The sequence below is a fragment of the Melanerpes formicivorus genome, unplaced genomic scaffold, assembly GCF_026170545.1.
Source record: "Melanerpes formicivorus ecotype bairdi unplaced genomic scaffold, bMelFor1.0.p_v2 SCAF_100, whole genome shotgun sequence".
Lineage (NCBI taxonomy): Eukaryota > Metazoa > Chordata > Aves > Piciformes > Picidae > Melanerpes > Melanerpes formicivorus.
The window spans coordinates 1,381,366-1,402,221 of NW_027142452.1; the positions used below are offsets into that span (position 1 = coordinate 1,381,366).

The 20,856-nt window shown below is 48.0% G+C and overlaps 2 protein-coding genes across 6 annotated transcripts in view; one reads left to right on the plus strand and one right to left on the minus strand.

Moving 5' to 3' along the window:
- DDX42 (DEAD-box helicase 42) overlaps nt 1-8,048 on the minus strand; it is a 23,049-nt gene extending 15,001 nt beyond the window's left edge. Inside the window, exons 1-5 of one of the 3 annotated variants that reach the window (XM_068166333.1) lie at nt 7,920-8,048; nt 4,550-4,786; nt 3,483-3,633; nt 2,803-2,864; nt 1,643-1,679 (exon numbers count right to left, since the gene is read on the minus strand). In XM_068166333.1, coding sequence (XP_068022434.1) covers nt 1,643-1,679; nt 2,803-2,864; nt 3,483-3,633; nt 4,550-4,770 — 471 coding nt within the window. In that variant the 5' untranslated portion in view covers nt 4,771-4,786; nt 7,920-8,048. Of the gene's footprint in view, nt 1-1,642; nt 1,680-2,802; nt 2,865-3,482; nt 3,634-4,549; nt 4,787-5,486; nt 5,691-6,654; nt 6,746-7,919 lie in introns of those variants that run through there. The other 2 variants (XM_068166332.1, XM_068166335.1) reach the window with 2 other exon arrangements.
- On the plus strand, nt 7,031-20,524 carry CCDC47 (coiled-coil domain containing 47). Of its 3 annotated transcripts, none has more exons than XM_068166338.1 (13): nt 7,031-7,133; nt 9,220-9,491; nt 9,622-9,729; nt 11,465-11,639; nt 11,960-12,081; nt 12,677-12,742; nt 13,629-13,730; nt 14,877-14,987; nt 15,548-15,633; nt 16,769-16,827; nt 17,781-17,890; nt 18,031-18,198; nt 18,897-20,524. In XM_068166338.1, the coding sequence occupies exons 2-13, from the start codon at nt 9,231-9,233 to the stop codon at nt 18,975-18,977; spliced, it is 1,449 nt and encodes a 482-aa protein (XP_068022439.1). In that variant the 5' UTR covers nt 7,031-7,133; nt 9,220-9,230; the 3' UTR covers nt 18,978-20,524. The 3 variants fall into 3 exon arrangements, with proteins under 3 accessions (XP_068022439.1, XP_068022438.1, XP_068022437.1); XM_068166337.1 differs by lacking the exon at nt 7,031-7,133 and adding an exon at nt 7,600-7,723; XM_068166336.1 differs by lacking the exon at nt 7,031-7,133 and adding an exon at nt 8,407-8,536.
- The last annotated feature ends 332 nt before the right edge of the window (nt 20,525-20,856 follow it).

Sequence of the window (20,856 nt, forward strand, 5' to 3'; positions counted from 1 at the left end):
CTGTTTGCTTTCACACCCACCTCTGAGGAAAAAAACATAATCACCCTCACTTGAACTGATTCTTCTAATTAAAACCAACATTTAAGTCCAGAAGGACAAGAAGCACAAATGAAGAAACAACCACAGTGACAGATCACAGAATGCTTTTAAAACCCAAACTTTTGCCTAACAGCTCCTCCTAGAAGATGAGAAGAATCTGATTTCCACATGAAAAAAGCACAAACACTCAAACAGAGAACATATTCCTGAGCACATGATGGTTACACCTCTTAAACACACTACACCAAAGACAGTTTCTTCCCTAACCAGACCCTAAGAAAGGAAAATTGATTTGTTTTGACTGAATCAACAGAAAACAGGAAAAAAATGATTTCAGCATAGTCCTTTCAACACAGGCCCAAGTTAGAACTCATTGTCACCACTGTCACATGCTATCATAGAACTGCTTCAGTTGGAACAAGACCTTTAAGATGATCATCCAACCATTCTCCAACTCTACCAAGTCTGGTGCTAAATTATGTCCCTCAGCACCACATCTCTGTGGCTTTCAAACACCTACAGGGAGGAGGATTCAAACAGATCCCTGGGGAGCCTGTTTCAGTGGTTGAAAACCCTTTCAGTGAAGAAATTTCTTCTAATATCCAACCTGAACCTTGAGGCCACTTCCTCTTGTCCTACTGCTCATTACCAGGGAAAAGTGACCAACCTGCACCTGGCTCCAGCCTCCTTTCTGGGAGCTGTAGAGAGCAATGAGGTCTCCCCTCAGCCTCTCTCCAGACTACTCAACCCCAGGGCCCTTGGCTGCTCCTCTCCAGCCCTGTTCTCCAGACCCTTCCCCAGCTTTGTTGCCCTTCTCTGGATCTGCTCCAGCCCCTCAATGTCCTTCCTGGCAGTGAGGGGCCCAAAACTGAACTCAGTATTCAAGTTGTAGCCTCAGCAGCGCCTGGTACAGGGTGACAATCATTGCTTTGGTCCTGCTGGCCACTTACTCCTGATACAAGCCAGGATGCTGTTGGCCTTCTTGGCCACCTGGGCACACACTGGCTCATATTCATCCTTGAAGCTCATAAGTATGTGTGGTTCTCACAGAATCTCAGTGGCACACCCAAGATATTCTTGTGGAGAAAACACCAGCCTCGCTGGACTTTCAAACGTGACAGCAAGGTTTCTGTTTGTCATTTCTGTCCAGTGATGTTTGTAATCCCTAACCAGAGCTGAAGCTCTTCCAAATAAAGAACAAAATGCCTGATTCTTGTCCTCAGCAGACACCAATTTTCCCTGCAAATGGCCTCCACAGTTCAACAGCCTCTGACTGGTGCTCTGTGGTAGCTGACTCTGCTGATTCCATGAGACCCTCAGATACTGAAAAACCTGTACAGGAAGTGGAAGTTCAAACTGACTGAAAAAAAATCTTCTTCCATGGAGTTTAAGAAGAACAAAAATTGTCTCCCAGCGTTATTTTGCTTTCTCTAAGTGCACCACCTAGCAGGACAGAGACAGCAGGGGAACCACTGGAGCTTCCTGCTAAACTGTCCGGGTACTGGAGTTTTGTTTGTGCCTACTAGTGACATATTTAGGGAGGGAAAGTAAAGAAAAGAACACAACAAAAAAAAGAAGATAGAAAGACTGCATAGGAACTCACTTGGTCATCTTCCTCTTCAATGTCATCTCGAATACCCCTGGAAGAACAAGCGGAGAAAAAAACAAACTTCCCTGCAAGTGTTCCACAAACTCAGCTCCATACTTTCAGCTGCTTAGTGCTGAGCTCCATCTTTGGTGGAAGACACAACACTACCAACTCAGCAACATTCACAACCCCAACCCATGGAGTGTTCAACGCTTGGTGCCAACCACAAGAGCCACCCTGCAAAGACTTTGGTTTGCTTCTATTAATGGACTGAGAGACAAGGACTCTGTCTTCCCAGGAGAAGGCACACCAAAGGTCACCCTGGTCTAAGCTCTCGCTGCTACAGAAGTCTCCTAACTGAAGAGGAATATGAGCCAGGAAGAGCAAATCCAGCTCAAAACCTCCCCAGGTGGTGACATGGACCATGTATAATCTGATCAACCCCATGCAATGCAAGTTCTCCCAATGCATCTGACATTTACAGCAAAAAAACCAACAGCATAAGGGTTTGGGGTCTTTTTTCTTGGTAAAAACAGAGACCTAAGCTGCAAAAAAATGTTTTGATACTTTTTTACACTCTAAATTTCATACCTCAGTTGTCACATCCCAGCCTGATTGCCAGATTGCCAGCCTGATCTAGTGTGGGGTGTCCCTGCCCATGGCAGGGGGGTTGGAACTAGATGATCCTTGTGGTCCCTTCCAACCCTGACTGAGGCTATGATCCCATCTGATACATTGGCTTTACAAGGAAGGTCTTAAAACCCAGCTCAGGTTGGGAAGAATCTCCAGTACCACAGGTACAGCAGCACTGAGTTATCCTGCTCACACCAACACAACTTTAAACAAAAGCATCCTGATCTCTGGGAGGATGTGGCAAGAAGAACTATTCTGATCTGGAAGGTGGTAACAGTACAATGTGCTGCCCCAATTTGTGTGCCCTAGAAAGGTTCCTCCTGTGAGAAAAGCCTCAGTGTTGTCACATTTTACTGTGGGATGCTGCCATGGATTCTGCCCTCCTATTATTCAGTTTTTATTGCACAGGATTTACCCATGAGGGCTATCATGCACTGCTTAAATACTGCCTACAGAGCAACCATCATCAACAAAATGCAGTGGAACTCTCTTAGCACCATACAAGACACAGGCAGGCATGGGAACTGTAAAAGGGAACTTACTTCACATTCTTTTTTTCTTTGTCTTTATCTTCAAGTCTCTTCATGTCTCGAGCAGCTTGATCCTAACAGGTCATAAAATTATGAGAGGTTAAAAAAACCCAAGATGCTAAAACATGGAAGGGAAAAAAGTTCCTACATAACTAGGCCACCACACCAGAGGCAACACTTTTGTTTTGGACTAAACTTTCCCTTGTTCTGTATTCTGTGGTGCCAAATAAATTCTCCTACTAATACCTCTGAAATTCACATCCTGCAACTTCACGGCAGCGTCCTTGGAAAAATACATTCCCTGCATTCCTCCTGAAAAGACTGTGATAGAATCCAGATAATAACAGAACTGTAGCTAAGGAACAGCCCAGAATAAATACAAGTCATTTCAATTCAGCTAGTGTAAAATGCACAAACCCTTCTTTGCATATTCAGAGACACACAAAGCTCTCTGCTGTATTGCCTTGACAAGCTCAAAACAGCTAAATAGTTAAGTTACTGCAAATCACATCCACCCTCTCCCCACCTAAACCACCTCTGAGCTCTAATTAACACAGCATCTTAACACAAAACCTAAAAGCTAAGTGACATTCTGAATACAGCTGTCAAAGCCCTGAGTGACATTTGCTGCTCCTGGCTGGAGAGAAGAATGGCCACATAAATTAATGAACATTTCATGAGCTGGGTCTTGCCTCCACTTCAGCCATGAATGCCTCCAGAGGATCATCATCGCTGTCAGAGTCTGCTGATTTGGAATGAAACTGCTGGCGAGTGGGGGAATTCTCTGCAGGAATGTATGGCAGTTCCACATTGCTGGAATCTTCCTCCTCATCCTCAAAGTACCTGAAAAGAAACAAACCCAGCACAGTCAGCACAGGTTCTCCAGCACCATGATGTCTTTCATGGTTTCTCAGCTGAGTCACCTTTCCCATACAGAGATGAATAATAAAAGTCAGGCAAAGAGGCTGAGGTTTATTTATTTCTTTGCAATTATTCATGTTTAAGCTAAAAGTGGTGGTAGGGCAAAGAGATGTTATGAAACTGGTCTGGGGTGGCCCTGCCAGGCTGGTGAATACAGGATGGTTTTCTGACCTCCCTTCAATACATTCATGCAGCCTAATAATAAGATGTGGAGTTGAGTGTTTCCCTGTGCAAATAGACACCCAAGTTTATCCTGCTTGGCTGCAGCTCTGAACATACAACCTCAGGCAAAGTCTTGCTCAGACCACAGCATGAATGAGACTGAGCTGACCAAGGCTCAGCTGAAGGATGTTCTCAGAGAGGAAAAAGCTCTCTTAGAGCTCTCCATGGACTGCAGTAGCATCTTGAAGGCTTCTACACCAAGGATGTATTCTCATTTTACAGGTGCAGGGCACACATCCAGAGAAAGGGAAAATACTTGGTCCAGAGTGACACCAAAAATCTGCTGCAGAGCAGGGATGGGATCCCAATTGCTCTTGGTACTCTCGCTGTAAAGCTAGTGGGGGTCTGTCACACCACGAGGCAGCGTGGAGGTAGCTCTCCTGGAGCAGGCTTTTCTAAAGCACCTAAATGGCATAGATCTATACTGGGATACTGTGACTATACTGTGATACTGTACTTGGTGCCATGCTCTAGTCATGGGGTCTGTGTTGATAGGTTGGACTCGATGATCCTCGAGGTCCTTTCCAACCTAAGTTATACTGTGAGATGCTTTCTGTGACCTTGGAAACTTTAACACATTGAAATCCAGAGAAACCCAAGAAATTATCCTACTTACGCATTCTCTTCATCAAAATTCGCTCTCTTTGACCCAATTTTGTAGAAAGAAGGCAGCTGAGGAGGTCCTGACTTGGAGAACGCAGCAGAAGAGCCGGCTGTTCCGAAAGCACTATGAGACTGCTGAGAGAGCTTGGGCTCCTCTTTTTTCCCAGGTGTTATGGCAAATCCACCGAAACCAAAGCCTCTCTTAGTACCAGGTCCACCTTTATTCCAATTCATGATGCCCCCAATGTATCTGTTAAAACCACAAAGGAGGATTTAATGCCCTTTCTGCTGCAGGCAGTCACAACTGTCACGGTTTTTCATGCAAGTGCATCACTTCAGTCATGATAAAGAGGCTTTGGAAGTGTGACAGACCACAGTTTGATCTGTTTCCCAGAAATGATTTGGGGTTTTGTTCTTGTAAGAATGAGCACACCCATAACACAAAACCAGGAATAAAATACAGAGGCTGTCTTCCTAAACAGACCGTGTCCATCAGTGACCACTTGAAATGTTGCCTGTCTTGGCTGGTTTGCAATCTAAGACAAACAAACCCAAGGCCAGAACTTTGAACATCAGGAGGAACAAGAGATGAAAAGTCAACTCAGTACATATTTTGCCTGTCCACAGAGTCCCATCCTTAAGTGTTTCACAGGTCTGTAAAGGGCACACTCCTGCCATCCACATGCCTCTAAAAAACTGCCCCAAGCAGCACACTGCTGCGTTTTGAGGTGAGGCCAAAAAGCCATCTCCCTCTTCTTCTCCTTATCAAAGCATCTTTAGTCCTAGAGATGTTCTCCAAACTACTTTTGTCCAACCATATTTTAATCTTGCCATGCCACAAGCCTGCACAGAACTTGATTTCTCTCAGTTGAAGACTGAGCTGATATATCAGGATCTACATTTCTCATTTCAATTCATTTCTTTCAGCTGCATGGTCAAGCAAGTCATACCTTTAAGGCAGCCAAAGACAGAGGGCCACCCACTGCTTTCAAGTGCATCATAATTAGATGGCCCAAAGGCTCTAAGTCTCATTAAACAAGTCCTCACATTCCATGAAGATCCTCCAAGGACATCAGAATTCACTGGCAAGAGAAATAACTTCAAAGTAATCTGACAGTAAATACTGCTACTGCTCCCTGTGGAGAACATTTACCAGCTTGAGACTCACTCAATAAATCTCAAGCCTTGACCAGAACTCCCTAGGAGACTGGAGGAAACTCTGCTGTTCAGTTCTTCCTGGCTGCCTCTGGTGTCTTGTTCTCCCCCCTGTACCGAGACACTTTGCAGCTTTTACACCTGCAGATGAGTGGCAGATAAGAGATCAAAATGTACCCCAGAAGAAAGGTGGAACTTTGCACTTCTGCTGCTGACAGCACACCAGGCAATGCTTTCAGTCGGCACCTCGGATTTTAAGGATTGTTCCTCGCTGCACTTAGTGACTTAAAAAAAAAAATATCATTTCCCTGTCACCACCCCAGAAAATAAAAAGCATTATTCTTTTATTCTGCCACACAGCCGCAAAAGTAGGAAATTTGGTCTGTTTGCCAGGGAGCCCTGCCGCGAGTGTACAGGGAGAGGGTTTTCGCAGGACGGCAACGAAAGGCAGACCCTTGGCTAGGTGCGGGGCTCTGCTTCCCTGCGACGCCGTTCCGAGCGAGCAGTCACGAAAGCTCTCTCCCTCTCTACGAGTCCCCTGGATCTGAGACAAACGCAGATCTTTGCTGTCTTAGCTGCTCCCGTTTCTGGCAGGCGCTGAGCAGAGGACATGCCCCCGCCCGCCGAGATCGCCCTTCCCTGGGCATAGCAGGGAAAGGAGAGAGGCGCCGGGCGCCGCGGAAAGCCCTGCGCCGGGGCAGGCGCACGGAAGAGCCGCAGCTCGCCCCCACCGCAGGCTGCCCCCCTGGCACCACGGGCCTCGCGCGGGCCCCTCACAGCCCTTCCCGCCCGCGGGGCCCCGGCACGGGGGCGGGCCCTTTGTGCGGGCCAGGCCCAGGCTGCCCGAGCCCGCACTAGGCCGCGGTTCCACCAGCTCTGCCGAACGGAGGGCGTCGCTGACCCAGCGGCGGAAGAGCGGCCGCCTCGTCCCGCCCGGCCCGGCCCCACCTCTCCCTCACTCACCCCTAGGGCACCGCAGCCGCCAGCCGCCGCTTCCCCGGTTACCGGGGCGGGGGGTGGGGACGGGACGTACTACGCAGAAACGTACGTACGTGCGTGCGTGCGTACGTGCGTGCGTGCCACGCTGGGGTCAGCGGGACGTGCTGAAATTAGCACGGCCCGCCGAGTATGCGCGATAGCAGCGAGTGAAGCTGCGGGAGGAGGGCGGCGGAACCGGGCAAGGTGTGAACGTCCTGGGCTCGCCCACGGTGGTAGCCTCGGGCCGTGCAGGGAGTGTCGGTGCCCGGCTGAGGCTGCCCACCCGCCCACGCCTGCACACGTACGCACAGCCTTGCGCACATGCCGCCCGCCGCGGGCAGCCCGCAGTGCGCATGCCCCCCGCTACGCAAAGCACGCAGCCTGCGCCGCTTGCGGCCGCGGTGGCGGGCGCTGAGCGGAGGGTGCGGGCCGGGCCTAAGCGGTGGGGGCGCCGCGTGATTCAGGTAACGCAGTCCCGGGCCGCTTTCGTACCCCTGTGACGGGAGCGCTGAGCCCAGCCGGGATGTGGGCATCCCGCTGCTCTCTCCCTGGGGCGCTCGGGAGAGCCTTGACCCCTCCCCTTTCCCACTGTCCATTCCCGGCCGGTCTCGGCCCCGGAGTGCCCCGCGAGGGGCGGCCTGCACCTGAGGGCGCCGGGCGTGTAAGGCCTGTGCCGTGCCCCGCGGCTGCTGGCGGTGGGACTGGGGAGCCTGGGGCTCCTAGCACCCCTCTGCGGGGGGAGAGTGGGGCAGGGTGAGCGGGGGTGGGGACAGGGCTGTGGGGAGTGTGGGGCAGGGCACGGGGCCTGCGCCCCGCGGCGGCGGGAAGGCAGGCAGCGAATTCTAGTCTGGGTAACCTTGACCTGTGCCCCTGGGAGGAGCTCGGAGCGCAGGCGTGCGCCTGGAGCCGCGCTTGCACCGCCGTGGGTGTCCCCGCTTTGGGTGGATGCTGGTGGGGGCCCAGCGCCTCGCCCTCCTCTGCCGCCCGAGTGGGGCTCAGTGGATGAATGGACGACTCCTGCACGGACCCCCCCGTCCGTGGCGTGTGGATCGGGGTAGGCCTCCCGCAGCTTGTGGAGGTTCTGCGCGGTGACAGAGGGCTGAGGTTCCAGCAGTGCTCAGGTTTCCCCCCGCGTCTCCGCTTCAGCTCTGGCTTTGGAACTGGCTGCAGAAGTTTGGTTTGCACAGAGCTTTATGGAGTTGTAGGCTCTTCTGAGAGTGGAAGTACTCACACAGCCTCGAAATTCTTACCGTGGAAGAAGGCTGAGCAGGTGGCTCCGTTGCTGTGGTGTTTTTAACCTCTCAATGCAGATTCTGTCCTCTGTAGGTGGAGTTTTAGTCTTCTGTTTAAACCTGCACAAAATTGTCCCGTGCCCAAACAGTGTGCTGGATTCCTGGGCTCTCCTTGATGTGTTTCCATCCTGATTAATGTTCTGTGAACACGCTGTGCTCAGGCTTTTGTTAGAATGAGGAGCCTTTGAGAGAGGTGTTTATTTTAGCCGTCCTTGTCACTCTAGCCGCGGGCTGCCGGTACGTGGCACTCAGAGGAGTGCTGATCTAATTTGGGAACAAATCGTTTCTATTTCAAGCTTTTAAGAGAACACTCTCGTTAACATTCCAGTCCCCACTCGGATCTGCTTGTGTGAGGGAGTAGAGCGAGTCTTGCTGCCAAGTCTGATCCTCCACAGGAGCTGGTAAAGTGGGGGAGCAGGGTCGCCGCTGCTTTGTCAGGCTCTGAGTTTGGACTTCAGTGATGGTGGACTCCACGGGCTGCATGGGAGACTGGGACTGGTTTGGAATCAAGCAGAGAAGACAGAGGAAGCTGAGGGCTGAAAAAGATGAAGTGACAAACCCCAGGTTTCTGGCAGGTCTGGGGAGAGAGCTTTGGTCTCATAAGCCCCAGCATCCTCTTGTTTTGGGGGCCAGTGCAATATCCATCTCTTCCCTGCTGTTTTGATAGAGCTTACAACGGAAACTCTCTCAAAGCAGAAATAGTGCTGGGTGTTCTGGGACCTGACTCTGAGCATGCAGCCCAGAGCACCAAAGATGAGCACTTCTAAACTAGTGGAGCATGGCTGCTTAAACTAATTAAATACCTTTTAAGAGACAGTGCTGCCGTTCCCCTTCCGCTGATCTGTGTCTGATTGCTAGCTAGTAACAACTCTAGGCACAGCAGGGTGATCTCTGAAGGGAGCTGGCAACACTCACTCAGATGCTGCAGAAGAATTGGTTTTGTCGTGGAACATCTCCACCTCCAGAGGTTGCTCATCTGAACAGCTTGGCCAGATGTAAACTTGCTGGTGCCTCAGCTGCTCCTGCTGCAAGCAAGAGGCTCCAGAGCCTTGTTTCAGAGTTGTTTCTTCAGAGGAGTGTTCACTTTCTTTAGGCAGAAGATAGCAGGATCAGGAAGGGTGTTTTCTCTCTCTCCCTGGTCTGACTTGATTGTGGTTTTACTTTGTTTGTGGAAGTTGGGTATTCCTGGAGGTGTGATAAGGCTTTTTAGCAATGTTTGCTGTTAATGATTTAATTGAGTTTTATGTATTTTTTTCAGTGGAAAAAAAGATGAAGAATTTCTATATTTTAATTGCTGTCCTGTTCATCCCCTGGAGTTTTTCTTTGGCAAAGTATGATGAGTTTGAGGATGGAGATGACATTATGGAATATGATGATAATGACTTTGCTGAATTTGAAGATGTTAATGAAGATGCAGTCACAGAGTCCCCTCAGAGGGTCATCACTACAGAAGATGATGAAGAAGAAGCCACTGTAGAGCTTGAAGGTCAGGATGAGAATCAGGAAGACTTTGATGATACAGATGCACAGGTAAGGCCTCATCCTCTTTATGTCTTTCTTAATAGCCTTTCTACACCTTTCTCATTTTTCCTTCTTGGATTTTGCTTGCCAGCCTTTGGATTTTCAGGCTGTTGGTGATTAATTTTTTGTGGTCCTTTAGGAAGGTGATACTGAGAATGAACCCTATGATGATGAGGAGTTTGAAGGCTATGAAGAGAAACCAGATGCATCTCACAGCAAAAATAAGGACCCCATAACAATAGTTAATGTAGGTATAAATGTTTGGTGTTTCAGCATTGGTTTTAATGCCAGTAATGTCATTGGTGCTCATGTGTACAGTAAGAGAGAACCTGTGCTGAAGAATTTGCTGTTTGAATTAACAAGAGACAGTGCAGAAATGGGGAAAAGTGTAGAGAGAAAAAGAATACCTGAAATAATGCAACAGGATAGCAGCAGAACGTGATCCAGGTGTGCTGACTCCCAGTTGTGTGTCCTTCTGCATTGGTTCTGTGTTCTGGGCTGGTGAAGGGCCCAGAGCACAGGTTTTGTGAGGAGAGGCTGAGGGAACTGGGTTTGTTCAGCCTGGAGAAAAGGAGGCTGCAGGGAAACCTCCTGGCTCTCTACAACTCTCTGAAAGGAGACTGGATCCAGGTGGGAGTTGTTCTCTTCTCCCAAGAAACAAGCAATAGGACAAGAGGAAACGGCCACAGGTTGTGCCAGGGGAGGTTTAGGTTGGACATGAGGAATAATTTCTTCCCCCAAAGGGTTGTCAAGCCCTGCAATAGGCTGCCCAGGGCACTGGTGGTGTTCCCATCCCTGAAGGTGTTTAAGTCACATAGATGTGGTGCTGAGAGACATGGCTTAGTGGTGACCTGGCAGTGTTGGGTTACTGGGCGGACTCAGGGATCTTGAAGGTCTTTCCCAGCCTAAAGAACGCTGGGGTTTATACTACCTTAAGTAGCAGCTCTGGAATTAAAACTTGTAGGCAGGTGCCTTTGGTCTCTTGATCTCTATTTTCAGGTGCTAGAACTGCAGTCCTTGGATCAGTCCTGTATGCAAAATGAGGATTGTTAATTGGAGTATAGATCAGGAAGTTCTTAATTAAAACAGACCTTCAGCCCCCCCAGCTTTGCTCAGAGCAGTGTGTGACCTGGCTTCTTTTACCCATGTCATTATGGGGAGGAGTGGAGGAGCTGGAGTAGTCACCTCCATTTAGTGCAGAGGAAAAGCAGACATCCCAGAATGTCTCTGTGCTTTGTCAGTACAAACCTGATGGGGTGATGCTGTGCTTCTGACAAACTCTGTATTTTTAGCTTGCTGGTGGCTAAAGTTTCAGACTAGAAATTGCCTCCTCTGATGCTTTTAGAAGCCAATCCCTCTGTCCTCCTCCATGTCAACTTTTTGTTGCCTCCCAAGAGAGTCTTTTACAGAACAATCAGGTGCTTGAGACCTGCATTTTTTATTATCCCTGAGGTCTCTTTTTAAGTCTCCTGGCTTGCCTTGGCAGTGGAAGTGAAGGTTTGGTTCCTTCTCTGGCTGAAGGGTGATACAGTGATAGCAGAACAGCAAATTTCTCTCTGAAGATGGCAAGGTCAGGCTTCCCTGCTCCCCCCACAGCCTGTGGCATCCTTGCTGGCATCCTGAAAATGCAACACTGGATTCCAGCAGAAATTAGGTGTTGATCAGATAATGCTGTGATGGGCAGGGCATTGAGCTCAAATCATCAGTGGGCTGAAAGGCTGGGCTGTTGGTAGTCTGGAGGACACATGCTAGCACAGGCTCACTTGGAAGAGAGAAGTACTTTGTTTGCTTAGCCAGGTATTTTGGGAATGCCACTGTCAGGTTTTTCCTCTCTGATTACTGTGTCCCAGCAGAGCCTAAAGCATTGGGTAGGCTTAGCTTCGTGCTGAGCTTTAGTGAAGCTTGTTGCTGTGTTTGGGGTGAAGCTTCTCCAGCACTTTGTGTATGGAATCTGCTCCTTCAGTCTCATTCACTCCTCCCAGGTCCCTGCTCACCTTCAGAACAGCTGGGAGAGTTACTACATGGAGATCCTGATGGTGACAGGTCTGCTTGCTTACATCATGAACTACATCATTGGGAAGAACAAAAACAACCGGCTGGCTCATGCCTGGTTCAATACTCACAGGGAGCTTCTAGAAAGTAACTTTGCTCTAGTTGGTGAGTTCCATCATGACTAGGATCCATTTTTAGTTTATGTGACTAAGCTGATTTCAGATCCAAGTGCAGGCTACAGAGGAGAGCAACCTTTTCTAGGCAGATGCATGATAGCACTGATGACAGCTCTGGGTGTGGAGAGAGCGTGTGGCAGTCTTCCAGTGCTGAAATGGGGTTATGGTGTAGTATAAATGACTCAGAAACATCACAGTGATGCTGGGGTAATTCAGCAACTACTGAGTTCTGAGCCCACTAATGAACTTTGGTGTTTAGATCTGTGGTTTTCACGTTGCAGTTCCATTTTCATCTGTTGTTTTCCTCAGGGGATGATGGCACCAATAAGGAAGCTACAAGCACTGGGAAACTAAACCAGGAAAATGAGCACATCTATAATTTGTGGTGCTCTGGAAGGGTGTGCTGTGAAGGAATGCTCATCCAGCTCAAGGTAAGGATGAGGGACTCGGTAGCCATTTTTATCTGGAACCACTTTTCAGGTTCTAGAAGCTTGTTTCTTTTGGTGTGAGTAACAGAGTCCCAGCTTCCCTCTTGGGCTCACAATCAGACACAGGGCTCTGGATACACACATGAAAGGAAGATTGGTTGGACTAAAGGTCCTTATGGACTGTATTCTGCCTGCCACTGTAGGCAAGAGAATAGGCCCAGAAAGAAACTAGAAACCAGACGTGTACTGCAGCCTGAAGAGTCCAGCTGCCATTTAGAGGGGCTTAGAATTGTTGGGAGGAATGACCCAACAGCAATTCCAAGGAAGTACAGTAAATGCAAAGTTCTTCACCTGGGATGGGGCAGCCCCACATGTTGGCTTTGCTCCTAACATGAGAGAACAAGGCCCTGAGAAACTAATCTAGTGCAGGAAGCAGGCCTGCTTTTGAGCAGTACAGATGATTTCCCAAGGGCCCTTCAAAGCTACATTACCCTGAAAAACACCTGCTTGTTACTGTCCTGTTTTTGCCTTGAGCCCCTTGGTGTCTGCTGGGTGTGTTCAGCTGTCTTCTGCTGTGTTTACAAACTTGTGTTTTCAGTTTCTCAAGAGACAAGACCTGCTGAATGTCCTTGCCCGCATGATGAGGCCAGCCTCTGATCAAGTGGTATGTACCCAGGCCTCTAGATTAGCTGTGATGCACTGTTGCATTCCTCTGGCTCTGCTCTGCTGCCTGTGATTTGTTCTGGTAACACACAAGTGACTTGCTAGATGTCTTTCTGTGGTATTCTATATCTTTCAGTTCAGTAACTGTCAAAATAACCTGAAGTAATCATTTGTTTCTTTTCTGCCTGTGAAATGCAAGCTGCTGGTGACTGGAAGTTGTTTTATCTATGGGTTTTATTGTTTGAGTGGTTTTGTGAACCACTAATCATGCTTCAGGACCTCAACCTGATTTAAAAGCAGTTTTACAATCAGAAATACTCAGTGATTGTTCTATCCAGTCTGTCTAACAGAGCTGCTTCCTGCATGTGCTGCTCTGGACCTTGTGATGTTACTTTTTGCCTTGCCCTTTGCTGGTGGAGATGAGGGTAATCTCTAACTGCATAAATGCCAAGAGAGGATATATTTGGAAGAACAGGGGCTGTGTGCACTGTGAATGCTCCTTCTGTGTATCTGTAATTGCATTTACTTCTCTATTAAAGAATTTATTTTAGATGTTGGCAGTTGCTCTTTAAGCAATGGATATCTGCCTAGCACATGAATTTACAGCTCTGCTGCTCTGGTTGCTGTAGACTCATTTGCTGGGCAGATACCCACTGCAGCATTATAGCTGGATGATGAACTGAGCACTCAATGTAATTAAAAAGCTACTTCAACTTAAATCACACTGAGAAGCTTTAAGTCCACAACCTTTGTCTTAGCTGTCTATGGCCTTGCTCAGTCTTTGTCCTTCTGAGTTGTGGAAGACCCAGGTCTCCATTTGGCCCAGGGTCTGAAGGCAGAGTACATTGTATTGACCTGATCAGGGCTACCAACCTTCTGCTCCACAGCAAATAAAAGTAACAATGAATGATGAAGATATGGACACCTATGTGTTTGCTGTGGGAACCAGAAAAGCATTGGTTCGACTTCAGAAGGAGATGCAGGACCTGGTATGTGAGTGCACCTTGGGAACACTGACATGATAAATGACAGGGTAGAAAAATATCCTTTGGGGGTTGCTTATTTTCTTGGGAACAGCTGAAGACTTCTTACTTGTTGGAATTTGTGTGTGGGGCAAAGAGCATTTTTATCTAATGGATGTAAGTCATTAGCCACCTGAACTTAGCCAGCTGCTGGCAGTGCTGGAAGCCAGCTTCCATCTTTGGTGTGTGATTCATTTGGGAGGAGGCAGAAATGTATTGTCAGGATACATGTGAGAGTCACTTCAGTTTGCACAAAGCACTTTTTCAAGCACCTTTTCACTGAAGGGTGACCTCATTTATGTTTATAAACATGTGAAGGGTGAGTGTCAGGAAGATTGAGCCAGGCTCTGCTCGGTGATGTCTAGTGATAGGACAAGGGGCAATGGGTGCAAGCTGGAGCAGAGGAGGCTCCACATAAACATAATGAAAACACTTTCACTGTGAGGGTGACAGCCCTGGAGCAGGCAGATCAGAGAGGTTGCAGAGTCTCCTTCTCTGGAGACATTCAAAACCCACCTGGATGGATTCCTGTATGAACTATTTCAGGTGATCCTTCTCTAGCAGGGAGGTTGAACTAAGTGATCTTTCAAGGTCCCTTCCAGCCCCTGACATTCTGTGCTTCTGTGAAAAGTAACCTTAATTGGCAGTATGTGACGTGGAAAGTTTGGGTCCAAGTCATCTGCTTTGATGTGGTCTGGAATGCAAACTTTCCATTCAAGCCCTGAGGCTGCACAGAATCCAGTGATAACAAGCAGTGGTTTGGGAATCTTTTCTCCTGTAACTTATCTCAGGTGACAGCACTGAAGTGAGGTTGGTGGGATGCCAGACAGCAAACAATGTAAGCAAAATGCCTTCATCCTCTCTGAGCATTCCAGCATGGATGCTTTAGAAGTGGTTTAGCTTTTTTCCCCCCTTTAAATTCTGACTATTAAAGGGAAATAACTTTACAGAGTGTCAATACTCTGTTTAATTTATACCTGTCCTCAGCCAAGCTGAGTGAGCTACTGTTCAGCTACTTTTAGGGGTCTCACTGTGCTGGAACAGTTCAGTCTGAATAAGACATTTGGAAGCTTGTGTTTATTACTAATTATTTCTCCTTGTTCTCTGAAACAGAGTGAGTTCTGCAGTGATAAACCTAAGTCTGGTGCAAAATATGGGCTTCCAGATTCCCTGGCTATCTTGTCAGAGATGGGGGAAGTCACAGAGGGAATGATGGACGCTAAGGTAATCTTGAATCAATCAGTACAAATCCTCTGTGGTAGCTCTGGCACTTGTGCAAAACAGTTCTCATTTTTAACCTCCTGTTAAGAGTAGGAGAGCCCATGGCACTAGTGAGAGCTAGAGAAATCAAGACCCTAAGGAAGCTTAAGGGCTGGGAGAAGGATGGAATTTGCACGTCTTTATTCGTTAGTCTGACCTGAAGTGCCGATGTCAAACTGCCTTTCAAAGCCTGGAAGTTCAGCTTCAGCAGCCAGTTGGAAGGAGGGGTATTGATGGTGTGTCTGCTTGGCCTCAAAGATGACAATGTTCTCAAATGACTTGGGAAATCCCAGCTGAGAGCTGTGTATCTGATACCCGAGTTGCTCACCTTCCTCCCATCCATTGAGGTCCATTCTCGCTAAAAACATTGGCAGTTTAAACTGCAGAGTCATTGTGGCAAGCTGGGCACAGCAGTTTTCTGAGGGAGATATATAGATATGTGGACACACTGGCAAAGCCACATGGAGTGGGCAGGCTGCAGATGGATTGGTGTTGGGAAGAACTAACCCCAGTTTCTCTTCCAGATGATACATTTCCTCACACACTACGCTGACAAGATTGAGTCCGTCCAATTCTCGGACCAGTTTTCCGGTCCAAAACTTATGCAAGAGTAGGTACAGCATTTGATCTCTCCCCCCCAGCAGCTGTTCTAACACTAACCAAAACAGGGCCTGACAGACTTGTTTGCAGTGTGAAGCCTGCTGGAATGCACACAGGGAGAAACTGGGAGCAAAGGTGAAGCAGAGTAGAACCACTCCCAGTGGCTGCAAGTGCTGCGTTAGTTGAGAAGATTGAGGTGCTGCATTGCCTTAATGTTTATTTTTGTGGGCTGCTTATGTCTTAGTTTGGGCAGCTACAAATTCCAGCCAACACCTGGCAGTGACAGTGTACACAGCTGCCTGGATGACAATGGAGTAGTCCCACTGGAGGTGTATGGTGTGTTAGACTTTGAGGGCCAAGAAATAACTTCAGGAGGAGAACACTAACCTAGATGCTGTCTGAGTGCTTTGAGAGCTAGGTTTAAGCAAAGTCTGCAGTGTAAGTAAAACCCTAGCTCATAGGGCTGAGCATGCTGCTGTTGAATGCCTTGCTTGGGAACTTGTGTTCAGACTCATTGTCAGCTCTGCTGAGAAATACACTGATGCAGAATCTCTTCTGACTCTCTGAGCCTCCCAGTCTTGAGGTGCTTTTAGCTGTGCTTCAGAATTGCCAGGTGGTGGGTGATTTCTCTTCTCTGAGTTACCATGTAGGTTTTCTGCATGGGTGTGTTATGTTCACAGGGATATAAATAAATGATCCATATCAAAACTTACAGCTGTTCTCCAAAAAAAGGAACATACTTTGGTTTAACTCTAAGACAGCAGCATGTGTACCCTGTACTGAAACTGCTGAGGAGCTTAGGGAGACTTTCTTGTTCTTGCAGGGAGTTGTGTAAGAGGTTGGAGCAAGGTTGGGGTTGGTCTCTTAGTCACAAGTGATAGGATGAGAGGAAATGGCCTCAGGTTTCACCAGGGGAAGTTTAGGGTGGATGTTAGAAGAAACTTCTTCACTGAAAGGTGAATCTGAACAGTTTGAAACTTCATTTTGGGTCACCACACCCAGGCTTCTAGTCCTGTTTATTTGAATCTTGTTAATGTGTAGTGCACAAGTGACCCTTGGTGAGGTTCTGCTTCGTGGTGTTAGGTATTTTTGCATGCCTCTGTTGGTCTTCACTCACTCCAGCCACTTCTTTTCTTTCCTTCCAGGGAGGGTCAGCTTACAAAACTGCCCGAAACTAAAAAGACACTTTTGTTTACATTTAATGGTAAGATAATTGCTCTGTGTGTGGCTGGGAGTCTGCTGCTTTGTCTGTGCAAGTCATCTGTGGAAGCCTATATGACACATTCTTTCAGTGCATGTAACAGGGTCATTGATTAACCAGTAAACAGATGGCAGCAAGAACTGGGGGCTGAGCAGCACATCATCATAAGAGAATACTCAATCTTGCCATTATTGATTGTAGTTCATACCCATATATCTACTGCAGTGTGTCTCAGGTCACCACTGCAAGGTGACTTGTTTTGAAGCCACACACCTTGCAGTTTGAGTTTGCACAGTTAGCTGCTTAACCCTGGTTTGAAATAAGAGCAAACCTGTTTGGAGTCTATTTTAGAAAAGGCCCAGAGTCCTCTTCAGAATTAAAAGTCATAGCTCTAAGTGAAGTTGATAGGTTGTGGGTGGGGGTTGGTCTCTTCTCCCAGGCAAGCAGCACCAGAACAAGAGGACACAGTCTCAACCTGCACCAGGGGAAGTTTAGGCTGGAGGTGAGGAGAAAGTTCTTCCCAGAAAGAGTAATTGGTTGTTGGAATGTGCTGCCCAGGGAGGTGGTGGAGTCACTGTCCCTGGAGGGGATTAGATGTAGCACTTGAGGCCATGGTTTAGTTAGTCATGAGGTGTTGGGTAATAGGTTGGACTTGATGATCTCTGAGGTCTTTTCCAACCTTACTGATTCTATGATTCTGTGATGCCAGAGCCTGAATTCAACCCTTGTGTTTGTATTCCCTGCTAATAAAGCTAGGGACTGTGTGGGAGATGTGCCTGTCACTGTGTGAGGAATCCCAATGGGATCTCCAAAGCTAGATGCCTCCTTTAGCTGGTTATGTCCTTCTCAAGAGGATCTTTTCTTCACAAATGGTGCAAGCAATTAGGGAAGGGCATTGCAGCAAGCAGAAAAATCCTTCCCACCTCTCAGAATTAACAAGAAATACTTTGTTCCAGTGCCTGGGTCAGGCAACACTTCCCCAAAGGACATGGAGTCTTTGCTGCCTCTGATGAGCATGGTTATCTACTCCATTGACAAAGCCAAGAAGTTTCGTCTGAACAGAGAAGTGAGTCGTGTGTACTTTGTCTGCTGAACTGTATGGACTCACAGCCATTCCCATTGGATGGTGATGTGACTCCTAGAGGTACTGCATCCTGCTGATGGGGGGGATCCACATTCACCACATTTGCTTTTCTCTGTGCAAAGGGTAAACAAAAAGCTGACAAGAACAGGGCTCGTGTTGAAGAGAACTTCCTTAAGCTGACTCACGTCCAAAGGCAGGAGGCTGCCCAGTCCCGGAGGGAGGAGAAGAAGCGGGCGGAGAAGGAGAGGATCATGAACGAAGAGGATCCTGAGAAGCAGCGGCGGCTGGAGGTGAGGTGGAGTTACAGATCACACTGCACCACAGGATGTTAGGGGTTGGAAGGCACCTCTGGAGATGAAGTCCAGCCCCCCTGCCAGAGCAGGACCATATAATCTAGTGCAGGTGGCACAGGAACACACCCAGACAGTCTTGAAAGTCTCCAGAGAGGGAGACTCCGTAACCCTTCTGGGGAGCCTGTTCTAGTGCTCCCTGACCCTTACAGTAAAGAAGTTCTTCCTCATGTTGAGGTGGAACTTCCTGTGCTGTAGTTTATATCCATTGCCCCTTTTCCTGTCACAGGGCACAAATGAGAATAAGCTGTCCCTTCCTGACACCCAGCCCTCAGATATTTATGAACATTTAACAACTCCCTTCTCAGTCTTCCCTTCTCCAGACTAAAAAGCCCTAGGTGTCTCAGCCTTTTTTGGTCACCAGCTGCTGCCAAGTTTCTCCTGCAGTCTCTCCAGGACTGCCTGAGGGCACACCAGTGATGGCCAACTTTGAGTCCTTAGTTTGCTGGAAGGCAGATGATACTCAGGGCACGTGCTGTTGCTTTCTGAATCCTGCCGAGGCCGCCAGTGACCTGGGCAGAGCTGTGAAGCCAAGCACTGGAGGTCTTTCTTTGGTTTGGCTCTTCTGAAATGGTCAGCCTGCTCTTTGAGGAGAATCACCCCCCTGTTCATTCAGACCTCTCTGTCCTTGCCGGCAGGAAGCTGCCTTGCGGCGTGAGCAGAAGAAACTGGAGAAGAAGCAGATGAAGATGAAGCAAATCAAAGTGAAAGCGATGTGACTCCCTCGTGAGAAGCATCCCAGTGCCACCTGCAGAATTGTGACTGACAGGGTACAAAGCACCTACAGAATCCTCTGCTGCTTTGAACACTACTGGCCATTAAGAGAAACGTTCCTTGCATCGGTGTAACTTAAGTACCACAGCAACCCGCAGGTGTCTGTAGAGAGCTTTGCCTTGGCAGTCTCACTCCAGGTGGGATACGTTTGTTTTGCTACTTGTCTATTTAAACAAGAAAAAAGGAGAAAAAAAAAAAGGCAATATTCTTGAATGCTCTTTGTCATTTGTTCTTTAAAACAGAAGATTGTAAACCTGTCCATGTGTGCTGGCAACATAGTCATGCTTTGGTTTTAAACTTTGGGTTTAGTTGGGGGGGGGGGGGAGGGGAAATACAGGGAGGAAAACTGCACAGTAACCATTTTATTGTGCATTTATTTGCATCAGGCTTGTAAAGGCACAAAAGACAGAGCCTTCCATACATGCTATGGATTCTTCAGGGATTTGAGCCCAGCAGAACAGATTTTTCTTCTCTCTTTTTGTTGTTGTTTCACCAACAAGGGACTGAAACAGCACTTGGGCATGATGGGCATATGTGTAAAACACAGAGGTGGGTTTTAGACAAGAGGGAATGGAGTACATGAAGTTTCCTACTTGTGGTTTTGAATGCTGCAAGCTTAATAGAATGTGAAGTCTGTAATGTCAGTGTGGTGTTCCTTCAGGAGTGAGTGCATGATGAGTTAGCAGCTTCAGCAGGCTTTCCTTCAACGTTTCTAACTGTACAAGTTTGCCTCAAAACCTTTGCTGGTTGGTTTTTTTTCCCCCTCCTGATATCAGCAGCTGCTGCCTCGTTCACTTCAGCCAGAAGCTAGATTCAGTGAACTGTCTCCAATTTCCCCAAGCAAGCCAGAATGTTTCAGGGGACACTGATCCACTCCAGCTGGTAAATGATCACTTTAGGGCTTTCAGTGGAGAAGGGGAGAATGAAGTGAGTGTCCTGAGCATGCACTTTGCTGACTTGAGTGTGCTCTGCATTTTATAAATGCTTCCTATCCAGAAGGAATTTTAGTGTTGCTTGTAAGAGACTTTAAAAAAAGAGAGGGTTTTTTTTTGGGGGGAAAGGATGTCTTGCATTTTCTTGTTCAATACTTCAGTGCAAACTTGGTTCTGAGGCAATAATGAGCTGCTGTTCCAACAGCACTTGCTTAAAAGCTTCCTGTTCCAGCATAGGATAACTTCACCCTGATTTAGATGCCAATGTCTGTGACCTGATCCCTGCAGATGAATTGATTTTGTAATGGTTGGTTTAAAAAAAGGAAAAATATTATTTAAAGCCAAACCTAATGGAGATTGTGTGAAACTTTGGCACTGTTTAGCTTTAAAGATGATCCTAGTAACGTTCCCCAAGGTTCTTTGGCAAGGAAGCAGGTAGTTGGTGCTCTGCTGAGGCAGGGGACAGCTTTCCTGGGGTCCCATGCAGCTGTGGGCCATGGCAGCTAACTTTTGTAATCTGACCAATTTAATGAAGAGTAAAAGAGAATTGAAACACTCCACCTGCCAGCTGCACTGGGCTGGACTGTGTCTGCCTCTCATTTAACACCACCTTGGAGCCTCCTGTGTGCCGGGTAGGATGAACAGCCAGGAGCTGATGTGCTGGGATGGGGGGGGGAGGCTGAGACCTGGGGCTGCGCAGCCTGGGGACGAGCAGACTCGGAGGGGATTTGATCAACGCTCAGCAGCAGCTAAAGGGGGGGGAAGGGGGGGGCCTCATTCTTGCCAGGGGTGCCCAGGACAGAGGGAGGTTAGGAAAAACTTCTTCACGGGGAGGGTGCTGAGCCATGGAGCTACCCAGAGAGGTTGTGAGGTCCCATGGGGGGAGACACTG